A 20,362-nucleotide genomic window follows, 5' to 3' on the forward strand; every position below is an offset into this window, starting at 1 on the left:
AGCTTTTGCATGAACCATTATTGCCATTATCAATAAAAATTAACTACAACACTGTCATATCAGCTGACAGTGTGACAAGATGACAGATGACAGTACTGCACAAAAGTGTGATAGTAGATGGAAGCATGGTATTTATTTTGTGATGTGTATAGTGTTGAGGTTGTAAAACTTGGTAAAGTGGTAAATAATAACTTGAACCATAATTTGAATTAACCATGAGTGATATATTGAAAGATAGCCGTTTCACAAAGTACCTAAATGATCCAAAATATCGTCAGATACCTAAACATGAGAGAAAGGTGAAAATAGACAAACGTTTCCAGTCTATGTTTAAAGATGAAAAGTTTAAAGTAAAGTATTCAGTGGACAAACGTGGCCGGCCCATAAATGAAACTTCAACTGAAAATTTGAGGAAATACTACGAAGTAGATGAGTCTGAAGGAAGCAGTGATTCTGAGGATGAACCTGAGGTGTCACCTGCAACTGACGAGGTTGATAAATCTGAAGCTGAGTCTGTACCAGGCCGTTTCGTTAAAAGACCTCCATCTCCAAGTGATGACGAAAAGGATGAGAAACAAACTGTCTTCCTCAATGATAAATTGGTCCGCGGAAAATTGGATAAAAAAGTAAAAAATCGATTACTGGATTTAGATATCGACTATGCCCGAGGAGAAGGTTTGTTTATTATTTTTATGGTTCTATTATCTGTCTGTAAATGTACTGTTGTAAATAAGTTCATAACATTATTGATAATGTAAAGGAAACAACCTGCTTATGGAATACACAAACAAGTTGTACCTATAGTCATAGGAGTGTCTGGAATGATAGCTAAAAGTATCCATACATATTAAACACAGTACACTCCAACATTGCCAAAACATTAGGATGTTTTGTCAATGTTGGAGTGTTGTAATAATAATGTTGGAGTGAGACTTTACTTAGGAGTAAAGTCTCCTTACAAAGACAGACTCTTCCTCGAGGATATCGAAGCGTGAGGATTGTGAAATAAACCTACTCTTTTGAAGTGACACATAGTAAGACCAATAAAAATGCTAAAACTTACTTTTGTTATCTTACAGGAGTTATACAAACGGACAGCTCCTCTGATGAAGAAAGTAGTGAGGCTGAGGAGGAGAGTGATCTAGAACATGAATGGGGAGAGCTGGACGCTGATGCTGAAACAACGGAGGAGTCAACGAGAAGGTACATTTAAGTCATCATTCTTAAAGGGCAGTTGCTTAACATGCAATAACTTCAATTCACATAGGAAACAAATATTAACCCTTGATATACAGTACTTGGAACACAGATCTAAGTGAGACACAATGTGTTTTCTATACCAGTAGACAAGAGGTTAATATCTGTTTAAAAGAATTTAGAAATATTTGTTTTGAGATCAGTGAATTTAAATTTTACATACATAGCATATCCCTAACAAAGTTAGGGTGTGTGTGCCATATGAAATGTTAAGTTTGTTGTAAAGATGTATTAGAATTTATATTGTGTAAATCAAGAATAGCATGTCTCATGTATTTTTTTTTTATACTTATATTTGTCATGGTTTCACCCACTCTGCTTGGCTGCTTTGCTCATAGCATGATGTCTTAAAGGCCTATAACTTTACTGCCCTCAATAAATGGATTATCCAACATAAAATTACCAGATTTGTTCAAACAAACAAACTCTTCAACTTTATATAATAGTATAATATTTTTTTATCCAGAATTGCCATATGCAACATGGACTGGGACAACATCAAAGCCGTTGACCTGATGGTCTTGCTGAACTCATTTGTTCCACCTGGAGGTGTTATCAAGAAGATCACTGTAAGTACACAATTAATACACATAGAAGAACTGTATAAACTTGTTTTTTTAAATGTTACTAAGATACAATTACACATACATATGACACACAGACCCGGAACAACAATCTGTGAATCACACTGAGTTGTTCCGTGAGGGAATCGAACCCGCGACACGTTGCACGGCAGCCAGTTGCCAAGCCACCGCGCCAAACGTGCAGTCAAACATGTTTAATTATTTGAATTATGTATAATTTAATATTATGTTTTCAGATTTATCCGTCTGAATTTGGCTTAGAAAGAATGAAAGAGGAAGAAGTTCGCGGTCCAATTGAATTAACAGAGAAGAAACTGGATGACTTGTCCGATGATGGAGGCAATGAAGAAGGTCTGTTTACTTTTCCAAATACATTTTAATCATATAACATATAAGGTCTGTTGTTTAAACAGAATTGGTATCAATATTTACCACTACCCTTAGTGCGAGTTTGCTTTACCTTTAATGTAATCGAAACTAGAGCGCGTACGGCGCTCTTATTGGTTGGTTTATTCGAGCGGGCCAATCAGAGCGCCGAACGCGCTCAGATTTCGATTTAGTAGGTACAGTTGCTTGTGCACTTTAGTTTTGTCATATGCCTATTTTTTCATGTTGCACTAAAAGTCAATTTAACATTTCAGGTTCGTCATATCATATGGAAAAACTACGTCGCTATCAACTAAATAGACTAAAATATTTCTATGCTGTAGTAGAATGTGACTCTGTTTCAACAGCTGACAAGCTCTATAGTGAATGTGATGGCATGGAATACGAGAGTAGCGCTACTCGCCTCGATATGAGGTTTATTCCAGATGACGTTACTTTTGATCAGGTGTGTATTTGCCAGGCATAATTAACCCATCATGACAATGTTTACAAATTCTTAATTAATACTTATAATAATTCTTTCAACACAGGAACCTCGAGAGGAATGTACCAAACTCCCAGATTTGACGAAATACCGACCCCGTTTATTTACAACAACAGCATTGCAGCAAGCTAAAGTTGAGCTCACTTGGGATGCTACGAACCCAAATCGTGCAGAAACTATCAAAAGTGCACTTGATGGGAAAATTGATGATCTAGACCTTAAAGATTACCTGGCATCTAGTAGTGAGAGTGAAGGTAACATATTTACCCCTAATCGATCCTAAGGATCGGTTTATATCGGACGAAACATGCATCGCGTATTATCGGTCGCGTAACGCCACAACCGAAATGTATAGGAAAACACTAAACCGTTCACATTCAACCAATGATAGGTCAGTGCGACCGATACACTCGACTTATTTTAAATCAGATATGAACCGTTTTCTTTGTTGAAGAATTTTAGACTTTACAATAATTGTTGCAGATGAAGATCAAATTGAAGAAGTTGAAGCCAAGTCAGATGATGAAGATCCTATACAGAAGTATAAGAAATTGCTCGAAGACATTGAGAAGAAAGACGAGAAGAAAAGCAATAAGGACATGGAAATGGAAATAAGTTGGGGAATGGGAATCAAGGACAAAGCAGAAGAGTTAGTCAAGAAGAAATTAAATGAAGGTATGTTGATTGTCGTGAATACTTTCTTAAATGTTAAATGATTTATATTCGAATTCACTTGGTATGTATCTCAAATAGGATAGGGTACATTTTGTGACACAAACTGTGGTTTGGCGTAGTATACTGAGGGACTATTCCCAATGTTTGTTTGAATTGCTGTTGGTTAGACAATATTTTTAGTTCGTATTACAGGAAGTTAAATCTTCCGTTAACATCCTTATCCATATAACAAACTATTAAACACTGGTATGAAAATATGTATAATGTATTATGTGCTTGTATTTAACTTTCTCATATTATTCACAGAATCGAAAGACTTAACGCCGTTCGAGAAGTTAATACAGAAACGCAAGGAAAAGAAAAAATTAAAGAAACTGAAAAACAAAGACAAGTTGGAGAACAAGGATGACGCATCAGACTCCGAAGGCGATAGTTCTGACGATGTGCCTTCCGACATTGATATGAACGATCCTTACTTTGCAGAAGAATTTAATAAACCAGAGTTCAAAAAATCTAAATCACATAGCAAAACTAAAGAACAGAAGAATGATAATAGTGACATTGACCCTGATGAAGAAAAGAAGAAAGCAGAATTAGAGTTACTCCTAGATGACGATGATGGAAAAGCTCACTTCAGTTTGAAGAAAATTCAAGAATCCGAGAGTACCAAAAAGTCTAAAAGGAAAAAGAAGCTGAAAGCTAAAATGGTAGAACAAAAACAGGCCCTACCCGATTTTGAAATTAATGTAAATGACGATAGGTTCTCAGCACTTTATAACTCTCATCTCTTCAACATTGATCCAAGTGATCCTAACTTTAAGAAAACCAAGAATATGGAAAAGCTGATCCAAGAGAAGTTGAAGCGACGGCCAGCCGACACACCCCCTGAAGCGGAACCTCCCAAGAAGTCGAAAGAAGACATTGAACTAGGCATTCTAGTGAAAAATGTTAAAAGGAAAACAAAAGATGCATTGAAAAAATAAAACATTTTACTTAAACACAACATTTTATTTAATACGATCGTTTTTATACCCAAAAAGTCGTCATGATTGTATCAAAAATTGTAAAATTGTTGCTTAATATCATTAGTTCAATACTTCACATAATAACTTATAAGTCAACTTATGTAGCTATATACTAGCAGCTAATGCCCTCTTTATTTCTCGACCCAATGCAGCGCCCAATGGTGGTGGTACCGCATTCCCGACCTGTAACCATAAAACATTTTGTAATTAGAATAGTGAAGAACTGACAGTAAAACAGTTACTCAGTTCTAATAGTAAGAAAATGTTACCTGTCGGTGTTTATCTTGTACTGAGCCAGCAAATATGTACGTATCAGGAAAGCCCTGCGACCTTGCGCATTCACGAACTGATACGACGCGGTTTTGCTCAGGGTGGAGCACCCTCCCCTGCTTTCCCATAGGCTCAGGATCTGTCACAGTAGTGCTGAAGTAGCCATCCCAGCAAACACGACCTAGGTAATGATACAAAATTAAAATTATATAACTTATTTAGAGGTTACGGTATTTTTTCCTAGTGAGGTAACGCGCACTCAAATTCCTTTGTTTATTCTTGCGTTAACTTTACGTTAGACACGAATAAATTATGTCAATAAGCATAAAATAACGAGAACAAAATATTGGCAAGTCACCGCGTCACAAGTGGCCGTGTGACCGTGACAGAGACATAGAAGTACAATCAGAGCCGTATTATCCCTTAGGCAAAGAAGGCAAGTGTTTAAGGAACCAAGTTACAGAAAAGCGCGTGCCCAACTGCACAGAGTAGGGGCGACGCTAAAAAAAATAGGGGCGTCTATATAGAATGTAAGATTTACCATAGAGGCCAGCCCAGTTATTGTGTCGGTTCCCTGTGTGTGGCAGACACCACGGTATGAGCGTGTTCTCCTGTTTGTCGGCGGGGCTGCAGGTCCCGCCCGCCGCGCACGCGCATACTCCACGCAGCGCTCCGCTTGACGATCGCCCGTTACGCTTGTCATCATATCTATACTGCAGCACCTGTTCAAAATAATGACATCATTTTGTTAATTGTTGCGTTTTAAGTTAATGAGCCATGATCATAAAGTGCTTGTAACATACCTTGCATTTAGTTCCATCTGATAAAGCCACTGATATGTTAGGTAGATCTCTCCAATCCGAGCCGGGCGTAGTTGGTACTCTACATATCCTAGCTTGAATTAATGGCGCCATATTTTTGCAAATATGATCTCGTAGTTTAGCATTTTCATCTTTGCTTCTGATGAGTCGTTGGAAATGGCTTTCTGGCATGGATCCGTACGCTATTTCTATTTTATTAGCACCATTGCATATTCGTGGCAAGTCGCTCATAGCATCTCGAATGGTACACGTTCTTCTCGGAGCAGATTCATCCCAATGAATGTTCGTAACAAAACGTTTTCCGTCTATTGTGGTCGTTAAAGAACATGCACGTCTGCTAAACACGTGGGTTGGCTCAGGATAGAATGGGAGTTTATATCCAGGTGCTGCTGCTAAAATAATAAGTCGTCTTCTCGTCTGAGGTACACCGTAATTGCCAGCCTGGAGTATTCCAAATGTACACTGATAACCCATATCAAGTAATGCCCTCAATGTCAGTTTTAAAACCATACCTTTTTTGAAAGCTACAAAATTTCGCACATTTTCAAGAATAAAATATTTGGGTCTGTAATAATCACAATAAGATAGGTACGACGCTACTAGAGAGTTTTTAAAATTAGAATACTCTCGGGAGTTGAATCTGTTCATACCCGAGAACCCTTGGCAAGGCGGCCCGCCGCATAAAAGTTCTACTTCGCCTTGCATTGGTAGGCGTAATCCATTTGTACTATGAGTGGCTCCCGACATCGCTTCTTTTAATAAAGCATTACAGTCTTCGTGAAAAACGATACAGTTCTTATTATTAAGACCATAAGCATGAGCAGCAGCTTCAACATTTTCAATGGCCCATCTACACTCAGCTACGCCGGCCTGGTGTAAACCTTCAGAAAGACCACCACATCCAGCAAATACGTCAAGAGTTCGTAAAGGTCGCACCGAGGAAGTCTCAAATGTATTTTTGGTGCTTTCCACTGGCTTGCTAGATTTTCCTTTACCTTTACCCTTATCTTTGCTCCGATCAGATGTGCGTCCAACAGTCGTAGCATGATGTGGGACATCTACAAACTGACCGGAAGATTTATCGAAAGCCATTCTAAAGTAAAACCTGCATGGGTCTTTCTCAAGCCACTCCGTGAGTGAATATTGCTGGGGAACATTGTGTTCATAAAACAAATGGCATACTCCTACAACTGCGGAAAAAGATACATCGCGTATTTCGTCACTCCAGTAGACTACATTGAGATCTTCGTGCTGTGGAAATCTACTTGTAGTATTTTCAGGTCTATAAAGAACATTGACTTTTAAATAAATATCTTGTGGAACAATCAAAGGTCCTTCTCCAATGGCAGTCACTGCTGCAATATAACCAATACAAAATGGTTCTCCTGTATCTATATTTGAGCCACGTAAATTATTGTCACTCTTCCTGTAATATTCGGGATATATGTCCTCATCGACTTTATCTAATTTTGGCTTCAAGTTATTTGTATTGTTGTTGAGACTATTTTTTAATTTAAATGTACCTGGCTTTAGAAAAACGCTACAACCTTTCTTGTAATCGTAATCTTGCCATGTCACATGTGTCCATTCTGTTCTATTAGATTCTGTAACAACACTGGATTTTTCCATCAATTTCCCAAAGACTTTTGGTATATTCTTAGCATCTCTCTTAGTTTTTCTTTCACATGATGGACAAAATCTGTGCTGTCTCAAGGGATTAGGACATACTGGGTCTGCGGGTAAATCCTCGAAACGTGCAGTGAATCTCTCATAATATTTATTGTAAAAATATGTTTTACCATCATCCTCAAAATGCTTATCATCGATTTCTTTACCACCTAGTTTAAACCAATCAGCTGGAATTTCTCCCTTTTCCACACTAGCTTTACGCAGTATCGACGAGAGTGGAGCGCCGTGGCAACATCTATCTCCTAAAAATACTTCTCTGGGGTCACTGACTTCACCTAGGACTGTGTCTGATGCTCTTATAAACACTTCTGCATGGAAATAACCAGACTGAGAATTGATTGTTTCCTTCCACATGTACACTACTCTGGCAACCAAAGCAGGAATGTTTGACTGTGAAGTTTCCACCATTACAAAGTCACCATTGCAAAGTTCAGAGCCATCAATTTCAACTTTTTCGTAGTAGACTTTGGTAGTGTCAGCCTTGGTGGGTTCACCAATCCATTTAATTTTCCTGTTATTTGACCCAGTCAGCTTGACAGGCACTGCGTCCTCAATCTTGTCGTGATGCTTTTTCTCAGCCATTTGTTGGTAGTCGTCCTCATCGTCTGGTTCAGAATCTTCAGCCTGTTCCACTGCCATGTTGGGACAAAATCTTCGCACACAAGCTTTTTTAGTGCGTCCATGTCCACCAAACTTAGCCATTGCTCGACACGCATTGCATTCTCCGCAATCAGGCAACTGGCAAGCTTCACAGACTCCACATCTCTTTCTTCTTAACACTAACTCATGATTTGTTTTATCCAATTGATTAGTGAAAAAGCTTTCGAAAGTTTTGCGTACAAGAGGTGTAGTAGTAGCTTTAGTCCAAGCTTTTTTGTCAATCTTTTTGTAATCGATTTTAGTGCGGAATTTACGCTTACCGAACTTTATGCCCATTAATTTAATCAACTCCCTCATACATGGTAGCGTTATAAGTGGTGGTTCATCATCTTCGTCTGCTTCTAAGCTCACTACTTGGTCACAAACAAACTGTGCATGCTTGTGAAGCATTTCCTCAGTTAGCCTCATATCATTCAAATCTGGGATAGTACACTCTCTGATCAGTTCTAGTAAATCCTCATATGTAGGTTGAAGATAATGGTACTCCTCCAAATATTCTATGACTGTTTTGCTGAGCCATATCTTTTCATAGAGGTTGTTCATTAGAGGTGTGTATTGTTCACTTGGTTTCAATAAATTATATTCTCCGAATTCTGTAGATAATGTGATACAGTTTTTATCACCACCATCAAAGCCATGTATGAACCTGTAGCAAATTTAAATATCACTCATAATATGTTCAAATTGTTCACATAAATTTAAATATTTAATTTTTATTTATATTTACCAGGATGGTGCAATAGGCATACGTAAAAGTTGTAATTGGTCATTTTGAAGAAAACAGGATATGTTATTTAAAAAAAATCTGTACTTATTTTACTCACCATTCAATAATAGGGCCTACATCTTTCACAGGGACCGATTCATCGTCAATTTCTGGCGAATCCGAGCAAATTGACTTCAAGTACCCCGACATATAAATGCACACATCATTTTCAACAAGACCACCGTCAATGGGTACAAGGTGGCCTTGCTCGTCAAATATTGAGAAACTAGTTATATTGGTTTGTGGTCTTTCCATTATATCACCATCTTCACCTGAAAATATTTTAATGTTTAACTCAAAAACTTGATTTTAAAGCAGAGCAGAAAACAAATGCATCATATTTATCTAGTGCAGTGGTTTCCAATCGATGGTCTGCAAAGAGCAAAATATGATCACAATGATAAAGACAAAACCTAATAAAAATATTTACAGCACCTAATATTTAATTGTACACTATTATCAAACAATATCATAATAAGTTTAAATAATGTAAATATCAAAACTTTGATTGATACTTATACAATGTGATAGGGGTGGGACTTCTAACCCGTTAAGGCTGAGTACTACACCTAATTTTATCGAGAAAAAGAATAATATGGGGGGTTGAACCCCCAATTGAAAATATTGAAAAATAGTGATTTTTTCGGTTAAAATAATTCACAAATGATTTTTTTTCTCACCAAAACATTATTAAACATATGAAAAAAGTAATGAATTAGTTAGCCAAGGTTGTTAGCTACCGTTTGTCATATTTTTTTTGTTTCTACGACGCATACAACCTTTGATATCATTACTAACCTGATGCCAGAACAAGTTTGCCAGAACAAGTTTCTCATTAGTCAATGCTACATACTCTTCCACTGAATTCTGTGGGTGTCCTTGATAGTAAATTATATCTGAATTATTTAGAAATTGGCCACAGGTGTCACATTTTTCGTTGTCAAGAACAGTCGGTTTGGTTTTCACTATAACATTATTGTTTTCATTCTCATCCGTATGAAAATCTAGTTGACGGTCGGATGGATTTTCTGTATTTTCATCCATTTTGAAATCTTCAATGTCATCACTGGAATTCGTTTGGTCTCCTTTTTTTATATTTATATCATTGTTATTAGTGTTGTTGTTGTTGTTATTATTATTATTACTCATCGGTTCATACATTCTATTCAACTCCGAGGTTTCGCTGGCAGAGTCAGTTTCTATAGAGGAGATATGGCTATAATCTTCATCAGTGATACTGTCAGTACTGCTCTCTTTAGATTCATCATATTTGAGTTTTTTCTAACAAAATAAAAGATATAATTACAGTTACATATTAAGTATCTATAACACCAATAGAGGGCTTAGTATGGGGTTGTTTTACGTATAACAAGAGCGTATTCGGCGCTGATTGGTTGGTTCATTCTCACGGGTCCAATCAAAACGCCGAACGCGGATAGCAAACTAATACTAAGGGTACAGATAAGCTAAGTGCACATATATATACATAACCTCACGCCTGTCTCCCATGGGGGTAGGCAGAGACAATGGAGCACCAATTGCTATGACAGTCACAACAGTCATAAGCTAAGTATAAATTCATTTGTAATTAAATGGAATCTAATACAAGAAAATTAAACACAATTCCAACTGCACAGCTGACATGTCAACATTATATTGGGTTCAATACCCCGGAAAGAATTATTAAATAAATTATTTATTGAAACTTATTACAAAATTGGAGTAATTATAAAAAAATTAAAATAATAGAACATAGCATATTTAATTTTGAGACTGTGAATAAATTAAAGAAATATATAATATTTTGAAGATAATTTGCTTGCTATTACTTGTAACATTACCAGCAAACAAACACCCTCTCACACTTAAATAAAAGTAAGGATGACAAAATTAATGAGTCAGGTGCTAATCTTATACCAATATTAAAAATGTGAAAGTTTGTTTGTTTGGATGTTTGTCCATCAATTACACTGAAACAACTGAACTGATTTTAATATTCAGACAGGGCAGGTGCCTAGGCTAATAGGATACTTTTTATACCACGGAAACACAGGTGAAGCCGTTGAGAGTAGCTAGTATTAAAATAAAAGCAAGTGGTATCCAAAACTTACTGGTTTGCACATTCCAGATCCTTCAGGACTTTGCGGCCTTTTAGTGGCAAACATTGAAGTAATTTTTAACTGATTCCCGCTACCACGTGGAGATCTTCTTGATGTCCTGAAAGTTTTAAAGCTTAATCACAACTTCATTTTACTACCTTTTTAGTTTAGATATTATTTATTTAGATATTAGGCTGTGTAGGTAAATATATTAAAGTCTTTTCAATTTTTCTTAACTATTATTAAAGATTTTATCTTATAATAAATAAATGAAGACAGTTTTATTTTTTATTAAATTACTCAAAAACAATGGAGTTTTAGTTTGAAATATGCATAAGACACCTGCATATATTATTTACAATGAAGTTAATAATGAACTGGTGGTACATAAAATTGTAGAGTTACAGATTGTTTGTGAACTTGCATAACTTCAGCTTTTAAACAATTTACATCGCATCGTTAGGTGCATAAACGAATTACATTTTTATATATTTCATACCAACAATATGTAATAATTTGTCAGTTTTTATAATTTAGACTATATGAAATCAGGTTTACTAGATCTGATGGTACTTACGAAGGTGAGGGAGATTTACTTTTACCGGCAGATGAACCCTGAGCATCCTTTTGCAAATTCATTACACTTCGATTTGACACCGGCATATTGAATGTTAAACTAGAAATTGTACCACAGCAGTTAATAGTTCATGTTACGGATATGGGATCGAAATAAAAATCGACAAAATCCAACTTAAGCTCCAAATAACAATGAATATTAGGTTTAATAATAAAAAAGGCGCCAAATCTTATTAGTACAGATGTCAGACAGTTTGAACAGTCACTTTTGTCAACAGACAGCAATATCAAAACTTCTAAAACTAAAACCATAGACTCCATTCCTTAACTTTAGTAAGATAGTCAGATTTCGTAGTTTTGGAAACTGAACGATTATGATTATGTCATTGTCACCGAGGAGATCTGTCATCAAATTTTCAAAATGAAATAGAACTGACACATGAATTTATCAAAACATCTGACCACACGTTTACGTATAATTTTATTTCATAAATATAAGGATTTTATTTAATTCTTGAATAAAATACCTACTTCTGCACAGTGACACACATATAAACTGATCAATTTACGTATATTTTCTAGCAAAATGATATTCTACCCTTTATTTCGACACCTTAACACTTTGAAATCAAAGTTTATTAGGTTGAGTTCGACTGCATTTGCGCCGGATATTGATACTAACTATTATTGTAATACTGAAAATGCTACGGAAATTGGTAACAATATTAAATTAAGGAAGGGAGTGGGAGATATTAAAATGGTTATGGAAATGTATAAAGTACTCAAAGCTACTCCAATCACTGATGCATCTTACGAAACAGTACGAGACAAACTGTACAAAGAATTAAGTTGCTTGCCAAATAAAACACATCCTTCAGTCTTGACAAACCTAGAACCACATGTTGTACGAGAAATAAACCAAAAAAGAGATTTCCAAGAACACACTCCCCTGGAATTCAGTGATATAACAAGACGGCTTAACTTAGTGAGGACTGACAAGTTAGGGAACACATGTGGCCACAAAAGCTATTACTTTCTTGGAGAACTTGCTGAACTAGAGGAAGCTTTAATTAAATATACTCTGAACAAACTTCTTCAGGAAAACTTCAAACTGGTTTCAGTGCCAGATATTTTACCTAGTCAAGTTCTGAAGAGCTGTGGAATGATGGTAAACAATGACAGGACTCAGGTAGATATTCATTTTTTTTAATATCCTATTTGTTTTTGTGTAACACTTAATGAAAATTTATGAGATACATTCTTATGCCAATCTATTATCCAACTTCATAGAAAGATGTTTTATTTTTGTATTGAAAATTCAATATGTGTATACTGCTTCATATGCTTTATAAATTTTTTCATGTTTCAAGATATATTCTTTAGATCCAGTCCACCATGGCCCAGATTTATACTTATCAGGTACGGCTGAAATGTCTTTGGCAGGACTGTTGATGAATACACAGCACTCTGAAAAGGATTTACCATTGAAACTGGCTGCAGTAAGCAGATGTTTTAGGGCCGAAACTTCTAATATTATAGAAGAAAGGGGAATTTACAGGTATGTATTCGTTTGTTTGATATATTATTAGTTTATACTGCCTCAAACATTATTTTTTCACCATTTAAACCTTCTCTGGACTTCTACTAATAATTCAAGATTGGTCCAGCCATTTTCGAGTTTTAGTGAGACTAACAAACAGCAATTGTTTTATATATATACAGGGTGTCCCTAAAGTCGACGTCCAACAGGCACCAGATGATCGGCTAGGTTCCAACTGTTATTAGAAAAATATAAAAAAAAAATCCAAGTCCTACAGTTTTCAAATTACAGTGACTTATGTGTTCTCCACGAAAAAGTACACCCTGTGCCAGTCTTTTGACTCTTGTTGCCACAAATCTTTATTTTTTCGTCTGTAGTCTTCCTTACATTATCCTTATTACTGGAGCACTACTCAGGATATGGATGCCTGTTGGACGTCGATTTCAGGGACACCCTGTATATCGAAGATGTATAACTAAAGATTTGAAATCATGTCAAGGGATCTAATCTATCAATTGTCCACAGAGTACATCAATTTACCAAAGTAGAAATGTTTGCAGTCACCACTCCAAGTCAGTCGGAAAGTATGCTTGAATACTTGAGATCGACACAAGAGGAATTATTTACTCCTTTAGGATTTAGTATGAAAGTGCTTGACATGCCTCCACATGAGTTAGGTGCTCCTGCTTATAGGTATGTATAATATGTGAATGACCCAGAAACATTTGTGTGATAAATATTTAATTAATTCTCTTAATATTTATGTTACAGAAAATATGACATAGAAGCATGGATGCCAGGCCGAAAAAATTATGGCGAAATATCTAGTTGCAGTAACTGTACAGATTATCAGGCGAGAAGATTGCACATCAAATATGTTCACAATGATGAAGTTGACTACGCACACACACTGAATGGTACTGCTTGTGCAGTGCCGAGGATGCTGATAGCTTTACTAGAAACTCACCAAGACCCCAAAGGAAAAATCTTCATACCTGAAGTATTACAGCCCTACATGAATGGAAAAAAGTACATTCTTAAAAACAATAGTGTGCCTGAATTGAAACTTATGAAAATAAAAAGATAAATTACATTTATTTCAATCATTTATTTCTGTCACACCATGTTTCAGAAATTAGTTTACAGTTACATAATTATTATGTATTCGGATAACAAATTTAATACTACCTAGTAATTTTATTTTATTTTCATTTATGGGACAGATCAACTGTTCTAAATGGGATGATAAGTCCCTAGCAATACTAGACAATAACTATTGGAAACAATCAATGCATTTTAAAGGTGTAATAATCTATCAGTAACAATCCATTAAAAAATAAAAATAAACACAAAACTATTAGTCCTTTTTTACTTTAGCTCCTTTTTGCTGTTTAGACAGTTTTTTCATTTTTGATTTAAACTGATTAATATCAACTGTAGTTTCAGGAGTGTCACTATTTGTATTTGTTTTCTCTTCAGGAGGTACAAAGTCTTTCTGTCGTTGTTCTTGTTTAGCTCGCTTAGCTTGTGCTTGCTTTTCTTCCTTTTGATGTCTATTCTTGGCCTTCTTCTGTTCATCTTTGAGGAAGTATTCTCCAGTAGCAAGTTCTCGGTCAATTTTACTCTCCTGTTGTGGTGGTGGGAATGGAGTGTATGGTTTCTTCTCAACTTTCTTCTTAGGTTGTTTCCTTGGCACATTTTTACTTTTAAATGTTGGTAAAAATCTATCCCAACTCTCATTTTTTAATCGAGGGTCCTTCATTAATTCTCTTTTGATCATTAAACTTTTAATGTTGTACATTGGATGAATGTTTTTCATTGTGTCCTCAACAATTCTCCTGACTTGCACTAGGCCTTTGTATGGCCCAACAGCTGAAACTGTATTTCCTTGCACTAACACATAACACTCAGTTAGAAGTTCTATGGATTTCAAGGTAACTCCATTCGGCCCGATCAAACGCTGCCTCCTCTTCAAAAATGTTTCCTTTTTACGAACAAATGAATTGATTTTAATGATATCACAACCTATTTCATCTTCTAGTACTCGCACAGCTTGTTCAAACGGAACGCTTCGAGACAGCAGCTTCATTAAATCTCTTGCTTTGATGATGATGTATGGGTCCCATGTTTTCCTTGTTGTTTTTACAGTTATACTGCCTTCGATGAGGTCTAGCTCAGCGACTATATGATGTTCTTTTAACACCTTTTGCACAAGCGGCCAACATTCTTTTAAGTACTGCTCTCTGTACTTTGGGAATAAAGTAGCAAATTTACTTTCCTCTAAAAGACCATGTGGGTTATCTTCAGGCGTAAATTTCGGTATTTTCATAGCCCAAGCATTATCTACGGGGCCTGTCTCCTGATTGTTATCCTCTGTATCCATATTCTCCATTTTTGTAGGCTTCCGAAGCCAGTATAAATAAAATTAACCACAAAATATTTCACTGATCAATGTGTTCTCCGACCAACGCGGATACAAATTACCAAGTGACAATGACATTGACAACTGAGCTGACAGCTGACAGTCAACAAATAAGAAGTCAATGCGACAGACATTACTCTCTGTCAAAAGCAATGTTTTTTTACGATGTCAACATTCAGTGGGTCAACAAACAATCAGTGTTTTAAAGAGAATATTAACTTGCTTGTTAAATAAAATATTCCATGAGTCTATACAACGATGCGCTTAATAATGTAAATTTTTATTGAATAACGCTTTGGGATTAAAAGTTAATATTTTAATTATTTGTTATGACAACACTGTCAACCCATTGTGAGGACTTTTCCCTTAAACTAAATTACACTCTTTTTTTATATCGGGGAGATTACGGAAAAATAATGTATGAAAAACTCATTAAAGTTCAATGTACTCTAATAATACCCAGTCTATATTGTATCTATCCAATAAAAAAATATCAAAAAAATTGTAACAGCCGAACATGGTTTTTTTTCAGACGCATAAGTATTTATCTGAATTAGCTAGGAAATAAATACAACGTACAAATATGTAACTTCCAGTTAAATAGTAGTACGCGGGGGGATCGAAACGCGGGGTGCGGGCATCTGCCGCTCGCTCAGTTCTTCGCGGTAACAGCGAGCGGCACGCGCGAGCGGTGCGTTATATTTTATTAATATAGTGAACGCTATAAATTCTTAGTATCGTTAAAGCAAAATGCAATTAAAAGGCGACAGAATCTCACCATGTCACCACCAAATGAGATTTATTCGTCACCTAGACAAGGTAAGTCCTAATGATAATTATTATGGAATTTTAGCCATTCCCGGTGCATAAGTGTGTATCTACGTAGTTACACATTTATACACTGGATTCAATTTTAATTGTAAAATGTATCTAGGCACTTAACTACTTATTCCATGGATATCGCGTAAAATATTCGATAAATATTCCATTGAAAAAGTGTGGATGTGGCAGTTAGAGTATTTTGATACATTCTAAGACCGGAGTAAAATTATCTATGTGTTATAAAACAAAACCATAAACCTTTACAAACAAAATTTCCTTGTAAACATAAACTGTACTTAATTTTAAACTCAGTTACCAAATTTCAAACCATAAATCCTTAAAATGACAAAGATATGACAATTTATAATTTTTGCAATCTTAAATTCGCTCTCCTGTAAAATTTAACTTTTTCAGTTACTTACTTATACTTAGGACGTGTCGAGAGGTGCAGGGGGGGGCAGACAGGTACATGGTAGGCAGAGGTACATGGGGGCAGACAGGTGCAGGGGGGGGGGCAGACAGGTACATGGCAGGCAGAGGTACATGGGGGCAGGCAGAGGTACCTACATGGGGGCAGGCAGAAGTACATGGGGGCAGACAGAGGTACAGGGGGGCAAGCAGAGGTACAGAGGGGCAAACAGAGGTACAGGGGGGCAAACAGAGGTACAGAGGGGCAAACAGAGGTATAGAGGGGCAAACAGAGGTACAGGAGGGGCAAACAAAGGTGTAGGGGGGACCGGCAGAGGTACGGTGGTTACTTAGGTACCTGAATAATAAAAATATTTTAAAGATTATTATATCTAGCCCAAAGTTTGCAAAGAGTGGCTACTATGTAACCAAAATAGATAGATTCAAGACTATTTTGTTAAATGAAGGCCAAACAATTATGTTATGACCATTGCTTAACAAAATAACTACATATTTAATAAAAAATCGGTACAGAAAATGTAGGATTATTAGACAAAAAGAATAAGCGGTTTCCATTTTATTTCATCTTAAAAGAGTAGAAAAGAATTTCCATATTGTACAGCATGATGCACAGTTAAGCTAATGCAAACTTTACTTTATAGATACAAATTTTGTTACCCGGGAATCGAACCTGAGGTACCCTGAGGGGGGATTGGACCTCCCCGGTAACCTCACTCACATGGCAAAAGTAATGTGTCGAAGTCAAAGTATGCAATAAAACAGCATTTGGTTTAATATTTTCTCACATTTTATTTCCAACAAAATGTTGATGAAACCTTTTCAAAAACCTTATTTGTTTACATCACATGACTGTGGATCAATAGGTCTTGGGTTCAAGCCCCGCCAAAAAAAACTATTAGAATTAAAATAACTTTACTAATTTTAGAATTTCGGTGGTATTTCACCTAAGCGCTCAGAGAGATTGTTATGATGAAAATTATCTGTCTGGCTTTTATTATTTTCTGCTTCTAGTGTTTCCCCTGTGACTTTTACTTGGTGGGTCTCATGACGTCTCCTCTTTGCCAATTCAATACCGTGTTTCCGTCTCACGTGTTTATTACGATTGGCAAGGTTCGCAAAGTCCCTATAACAAATATTACAAGAATGTGGTTTTGCACCACTATGCTGCAGCATATGGTTTTTCCGATTTGAATTGTTACGAAATTTTTTATCACATACAGAGCAGGCATACGGAAATTTATCAGTGTGGATGATAAGGTGGTTGCGAATTTGACTTTTGGCTCGAAATCTTTTTCCGCAGATATCACAAATGAATGGCTTGATCCCGGTGTGGAGTTCCATATGATATCTTAGACCATGCCGACTCTTTAAATGTAGTTCACAAACCTCACACTGAAACGTATCCCGATTTTTATGTATTGCGACATGATTATTAAATACAGATTTGCTTTTAAAACTTTTACCGCATATATCACACATATTGTTACTTCCTTCCGTATGTTGAGTTATAAAATGATGTTTGTAGCTTGAGTAACTATTAAAATGTTTGTGACATATTCTACATGTGGAATTATCTGTTCTCAAATTGTTGTACTTTTTTGAGTCCAATAGTTTTTTGTAATATTTTTCTGTATGTTGTTTTAATTGTTCCTTCGTGGGAAAGCTATTGTGACACCCCATGCACATGTTGGGGAGCTTGTGAATCCTAGCTTTATGTTTTCCTGTGTCAGCAACATTTGGAAATACCCTGTAACACTTGTAGCATGAGTAGTGCAAGTATTTATGATGTTTCCGAACATGTTTTAGGAAAAATTTAAGATTTGAACTGCGAGTGGTACAATCTGCACATTTATAAGCGTTACAGCTATTGTGGAACTCCATGGAGTGTTTCTGGAGGTTCTCCATACTTGTGAATTGAGTTTCACAGTGAGAACATTGCCAGAAGTAGTCCTGCCAGGTCTTTGTAATGTACTGTTCAGGGACATAGCCTAAGTTTTCAATTAATTCATTGACATCACTTTCTGAATAGCTTTCAGTGTTTGCAACACTCTTTAGTTTAGTACTTTTCTTTGATAATGTTTTTAATTTAATTTTCTTATTTTTTTTCTTTTGAATAATATTGTGTTGGTTGTCAAGCATTTCACTGCCATTAGTATTAAATTTTTCAGTCTTTACACCTTGACATGTAACATGAACATCATAATTTGTAGTAGTATCAAGTAAAGTAGTAGTTATGTTTGTACTATTAGCAATATTATCACCTGGAATCTTAAACATTGGTTTAATTGGCTCAATATCTTCAGGCTCAGTAACACTCTGATCAATTTTTATATAAGTATTTGTTAAAACAGACTCAAATTCCTTATTCTCATAATAATTACAGCCATCATTACTATCATTTTCACATTTTACTTGGTCACTAGTATAACTATCTTCAATACTTATTTCCATAGGATCATGCGCACTATCTAAAGGTTTAGGAGTGCAGTTATTGGAACTGACTAGTTCGCAAGAGACATTTTCTTCTAAATCTCTTTCTGTACATTTTACCATCACAAAATCGCTGAGAAAAGCCTGCGCTTCATCAACTGCACAGATAAACTTGAACGCTTGTTCCAAAGACTTAATGCAAAGGAGGCACACGGTTTTAGGTAGTACATTATCCTGAAAATCCATTGTTATATGGAACCTTGACAGTTTGTTGATAACTTTTTGACATAATTCCTCGTCGACCTGCAAGTTCACTAGTTTGTCACGTAATTTTAATCCAGCGCAGAGGCGACAGTAACAGGTTGATGGATTCATTGTAGGAACATAAGACGGGGATCTATGTAAATTGTAACGATGCAATTCGCAGTTGGAATCTGTTCTGTTTTTGTTCGTTCATCAGCAGCCCATCAATAATTCGGGCAGTAATGTACTGTTAATATAAAGTCTGTGTGACCTTCAATGTCCAAATTACGTTAGTTCATTTTTCTAAATATTATATTATTTTATTTCATTGCTTTAGTTACAAAATTATTATCGAACAAACGATAAAATAGCTCTTTTAACTCTTCTTGATTCTGTGAAGTCAGTGTGAATGTCAGCTGTCAAATACGGTTTGTTTTGTTTAGCATAGTTTATATCAAGATGCAAATATTTTAATAAATATAGAGTTTAAGAACGTTCATATCTATGTAATTATTGTTGATTGAATCTTTTTAAAAAGATATAAAGATTCAACAAACTTATACATATCTAGATTTAATAAATTTTGGTAGGTATAATATTATGAAATCTGGCAACACTCGCATTTAGACGTATGGTTAGTAGGGGCTTAACCGTATCTTACCGATACGTGACGCCTAGAAACTGCGTCGCAAGCTAGTGATGTGACACAAACAATGGTTCGACATTTTCGCAATTATTTATTTTAATTTGAGAATGACTTCGAGTCCAAATTTAATGCTAGAATATTGTTATATTATATAGAATCTCTATGCATAATCTAGGTGCTACACCACAACCAATACCTAGGTAGATCTTGTATGGGATATTTGCCGGCGCTCGTTTGCCGGCAAAAAAACTCACGGGTCACTTGATGGTAAGCAAATTAGCGCCAACTATGGACACACCAGAGGGGTAACAAGTGCGTCTACTTGTCGATTTAATAGATTGCAAATGGGAGGAAATAGGCCCCAGTAATATCATTCACATGGCGAAATACAACGCTTGTTATTTCATGCCGGAGTCAAAGTCAGTAGCGAATATGTGAGTGATATTATGTATGTAATGTACCTAGATACTTCAAATAACTTCTAATTCGATATTTCATATCTACGTAACCTTTTCTCCACTTATATATCTACTTCCT

General features: G+C 35.9%; 5 protein-coding genes across 6 annotated transcripts; 2 read left to right on the top strand and 3 right to left on the bottom strand.

Moving 5' to 3' along the window:
* Positions 1-81: 81 nt before the first annotated feature.
* LOC118268868 (ESF1 homolog) lies at positions 82-4,390 on the top strand. The gene is made up of 8 exons (XM_035583645.2): positions 82-675; positions 1,080-1,203; positions 1,724-1,826; positions 2,078-2,192; positions 2,483-2,673; positions 2,759-2,966; positions 3,196-3,387; positions 3,694-4,390. The coding sequence occupies exons 1-8, from the start codon at positions 216-218 to the stop codon at positions 4,368-4,370; spliced, it is 2,070 nt and encodes a 689-aa protein (XP_035439538.2). The 5' UTR covers positions 82-215; the 3' UTR covers positions 4,371-4,390.
* LOC118268867 (DNA (cytosine-5)-methyltransferase 1) lies at positions 4,375-11,570 on the bottom strand. Of its 2 annotated transcripts, XM_050699892.1 has the most exons (8): positions 11,295-11,570; positions 10,730-10,835; positions 9,435-9,899; positions 8,677-8,894; positions 5,486-8,498; positions 5,224-5,404; positions 4,682-4,863; positions 4,375-4,595 (listed from the first exon to the last, which is right to left on the bottom strand). In XM_050699892.1, exons 1-8 carry the CDS (start codon positions 11,378-11,380, stop codon positions 4,518-4,520), a joined length of 4,329 nt encoding a protein of 1,442 aa, XP_050555849.1. In that variant the 5' UTR covers positions 11,381-11,570; the 3' UTR covers positions 4,375-4,517. The 2 variants fall into 2 exon arrangements, with proteins under 2 accessions (XP_050555849.1, XP_050555852.1); XM_050699895.1 differs by lacking the exons at positions 10,730-10,835; positions 11,295-11,570 and having other exon boundaries at positions 8,677-8,890; positions 9,417-9,436.
* Positions 11,571-11,726: 156 nt separating this feature from the next.
* Positions 11,727-13,930, top strand: LOC118269205 (serine--tRNA ligase, mitochondrial). Its single transcript, XM_035584196.2, has 4 exons — positions 11,727-12,482; positions 12,664-12,851; positions 13,359-13,526; positions 13,605-13,930. Exons 1-4 carry the CDS (start codon positions 11,880-11,882, stop codon positions 13,918-13,920), a joined length of 1,275 nt encoding a protein of 424 aa, XP_035440089.2. The 5' UTR covers positions 11,727-11,879; the 3' UTR covers positions 13,921-13,930.
* Positions 13,922-15,332, bottom strand: LOC118269206 (KRR1 small subunit processome component homolog). The gene has a single exon (XM_035584197.2). It carries the CDS (start codon positions 15,223-15,225, stop codon positions 14,191-14,193), a length of 1,035 nt encoding a protein of 344 aa, XP_035440090.1. The 5' UTR covers positions 15,226-15,332; the 3' UTR covers positions 13,922-14,190.
* Positions 15,333-17,270: 1,938 nt separating this feature from the next.
* On the bottom strand, positions 17,271-19,604 carry LOC118269323 (zinc finger protein 846). The gene has a single exon (XM_035584378.2). The coding sequence runs from the start codon at positions 19,309-19,311 to the stop codon at positions 17,428-17,430; it is 1,884 nt and encodes a 627-aa protein (XP_035440271.2). The 5' UTR covers positions 19,312-19,604; the 3' UTR covers positions 17,271-17,427.
* Between the last annotated feature and the right edge of the window lie 758 nt (positions 19,605-20,362).

Source organism: Spodoptera frugiperda, chromosome 2 (genome assembly GCF_023101765.2).
Source record: "Spodoptera frugiperda isolate SF20-4 chromosome 2, AGI-APGP_CSIRO_Sfru_2.0, whole genome shotgun sequence".
In the NCBI taxonomy this organism is placed as follows: domain Eukaryota; kingdom Metazoa; phylum Arthropoda; class Insecta; order Lepidoptera; family Noctuidae; genus Spodoptera; species Spodoptera frugiperda.

What these genes read in the sequence shown, in the direction of transcription:
- LOC118268868 (XM_035583645.2), top strand. Translation starts at nt 216, where the DNA reads ATGAGTGATATATTGAAAGATAGCCGTTTCACAAAGTACCTAAATGAT. An exon ending in CGACTATGCCCGAGGAGAAG is followed by an intron (nt 676 to 1,079) that starts GTTTGTTTATTA and finishes GTTATCTTACAG; the next exon opens with GAGTTATACAAACGGACAGC. An exon ending in GTGTTATCAAGAAGATCACT is followed by an intron (nt 1,827 to 2,077) that starts GTAAGTACACAA and finishes TTATGTTTTCAG; the next exon opens with ATTTATCCGTCTGAATTTGG.
- LOC118268867 (XM_050699892.1), bottom strand. Translation starts at nt 11,380, where the DNA reads ATGCCGGTGTCAAATCGAAGTGTAATGAATTTGCAAAAGGATGCTCAG. An exon ending in ATGAGAAACTTGTTCTGGCA is followed by an intron (nt 8,895 to 9,434) that starts AACTTGTTCTGG and finishes ATTAAAATATTT; the next exon opens with TCAGGTGAAGATGGTGATAT. An exon ending in CAGATGGAACTAAATGCAAG is followed by an intron (nt 5,405 to 5,485) that starts GTATGTTACAAG and finishes TATTTTGAACAG; the next exon opens with GTGCTGCAGTATAGATATGA.
- LOC118269205 (XM_035584196.2), top strand. Translation starts at nt 11,880, where the DNA reads ATGATATTCTACCCTTTATTTCGACACCTTAACACTTTGAAATCAAAG. An exon ending in TAAACAATGACAGGACTCAG is followed by an intron (nt 12,483 to 12,663) that starts GTAGATATTCAT and finishes TCATGTTTCAAG; the next exon opens with ATATATTCTTTAGATCCAGT. An exon ending in TTAGGTGCTCCTGCTTATAG is followed by an intron (nt 13,527 to 13,604) that starts GTATGTATAATA and finishes TTTATGTTACAG; the next exon opens with AAAATATGACATAGAAGCAT.
- LOC118269206 (XM_035584197.2), bottom strand. Translation starts at nt 15,225, where the DNA reads ATGGAGAATATGGATACAGAGGATAACAATCAGGAGACAGGCCCCGTA.
- LOC118269323 (XM_035584378.2), bottom strand. Translation starts at nt 19,311, where the DNA reads ATGAATCCATCAACCTGTTACTGTCGCCTCTGCGCTGGATTAAAATTA.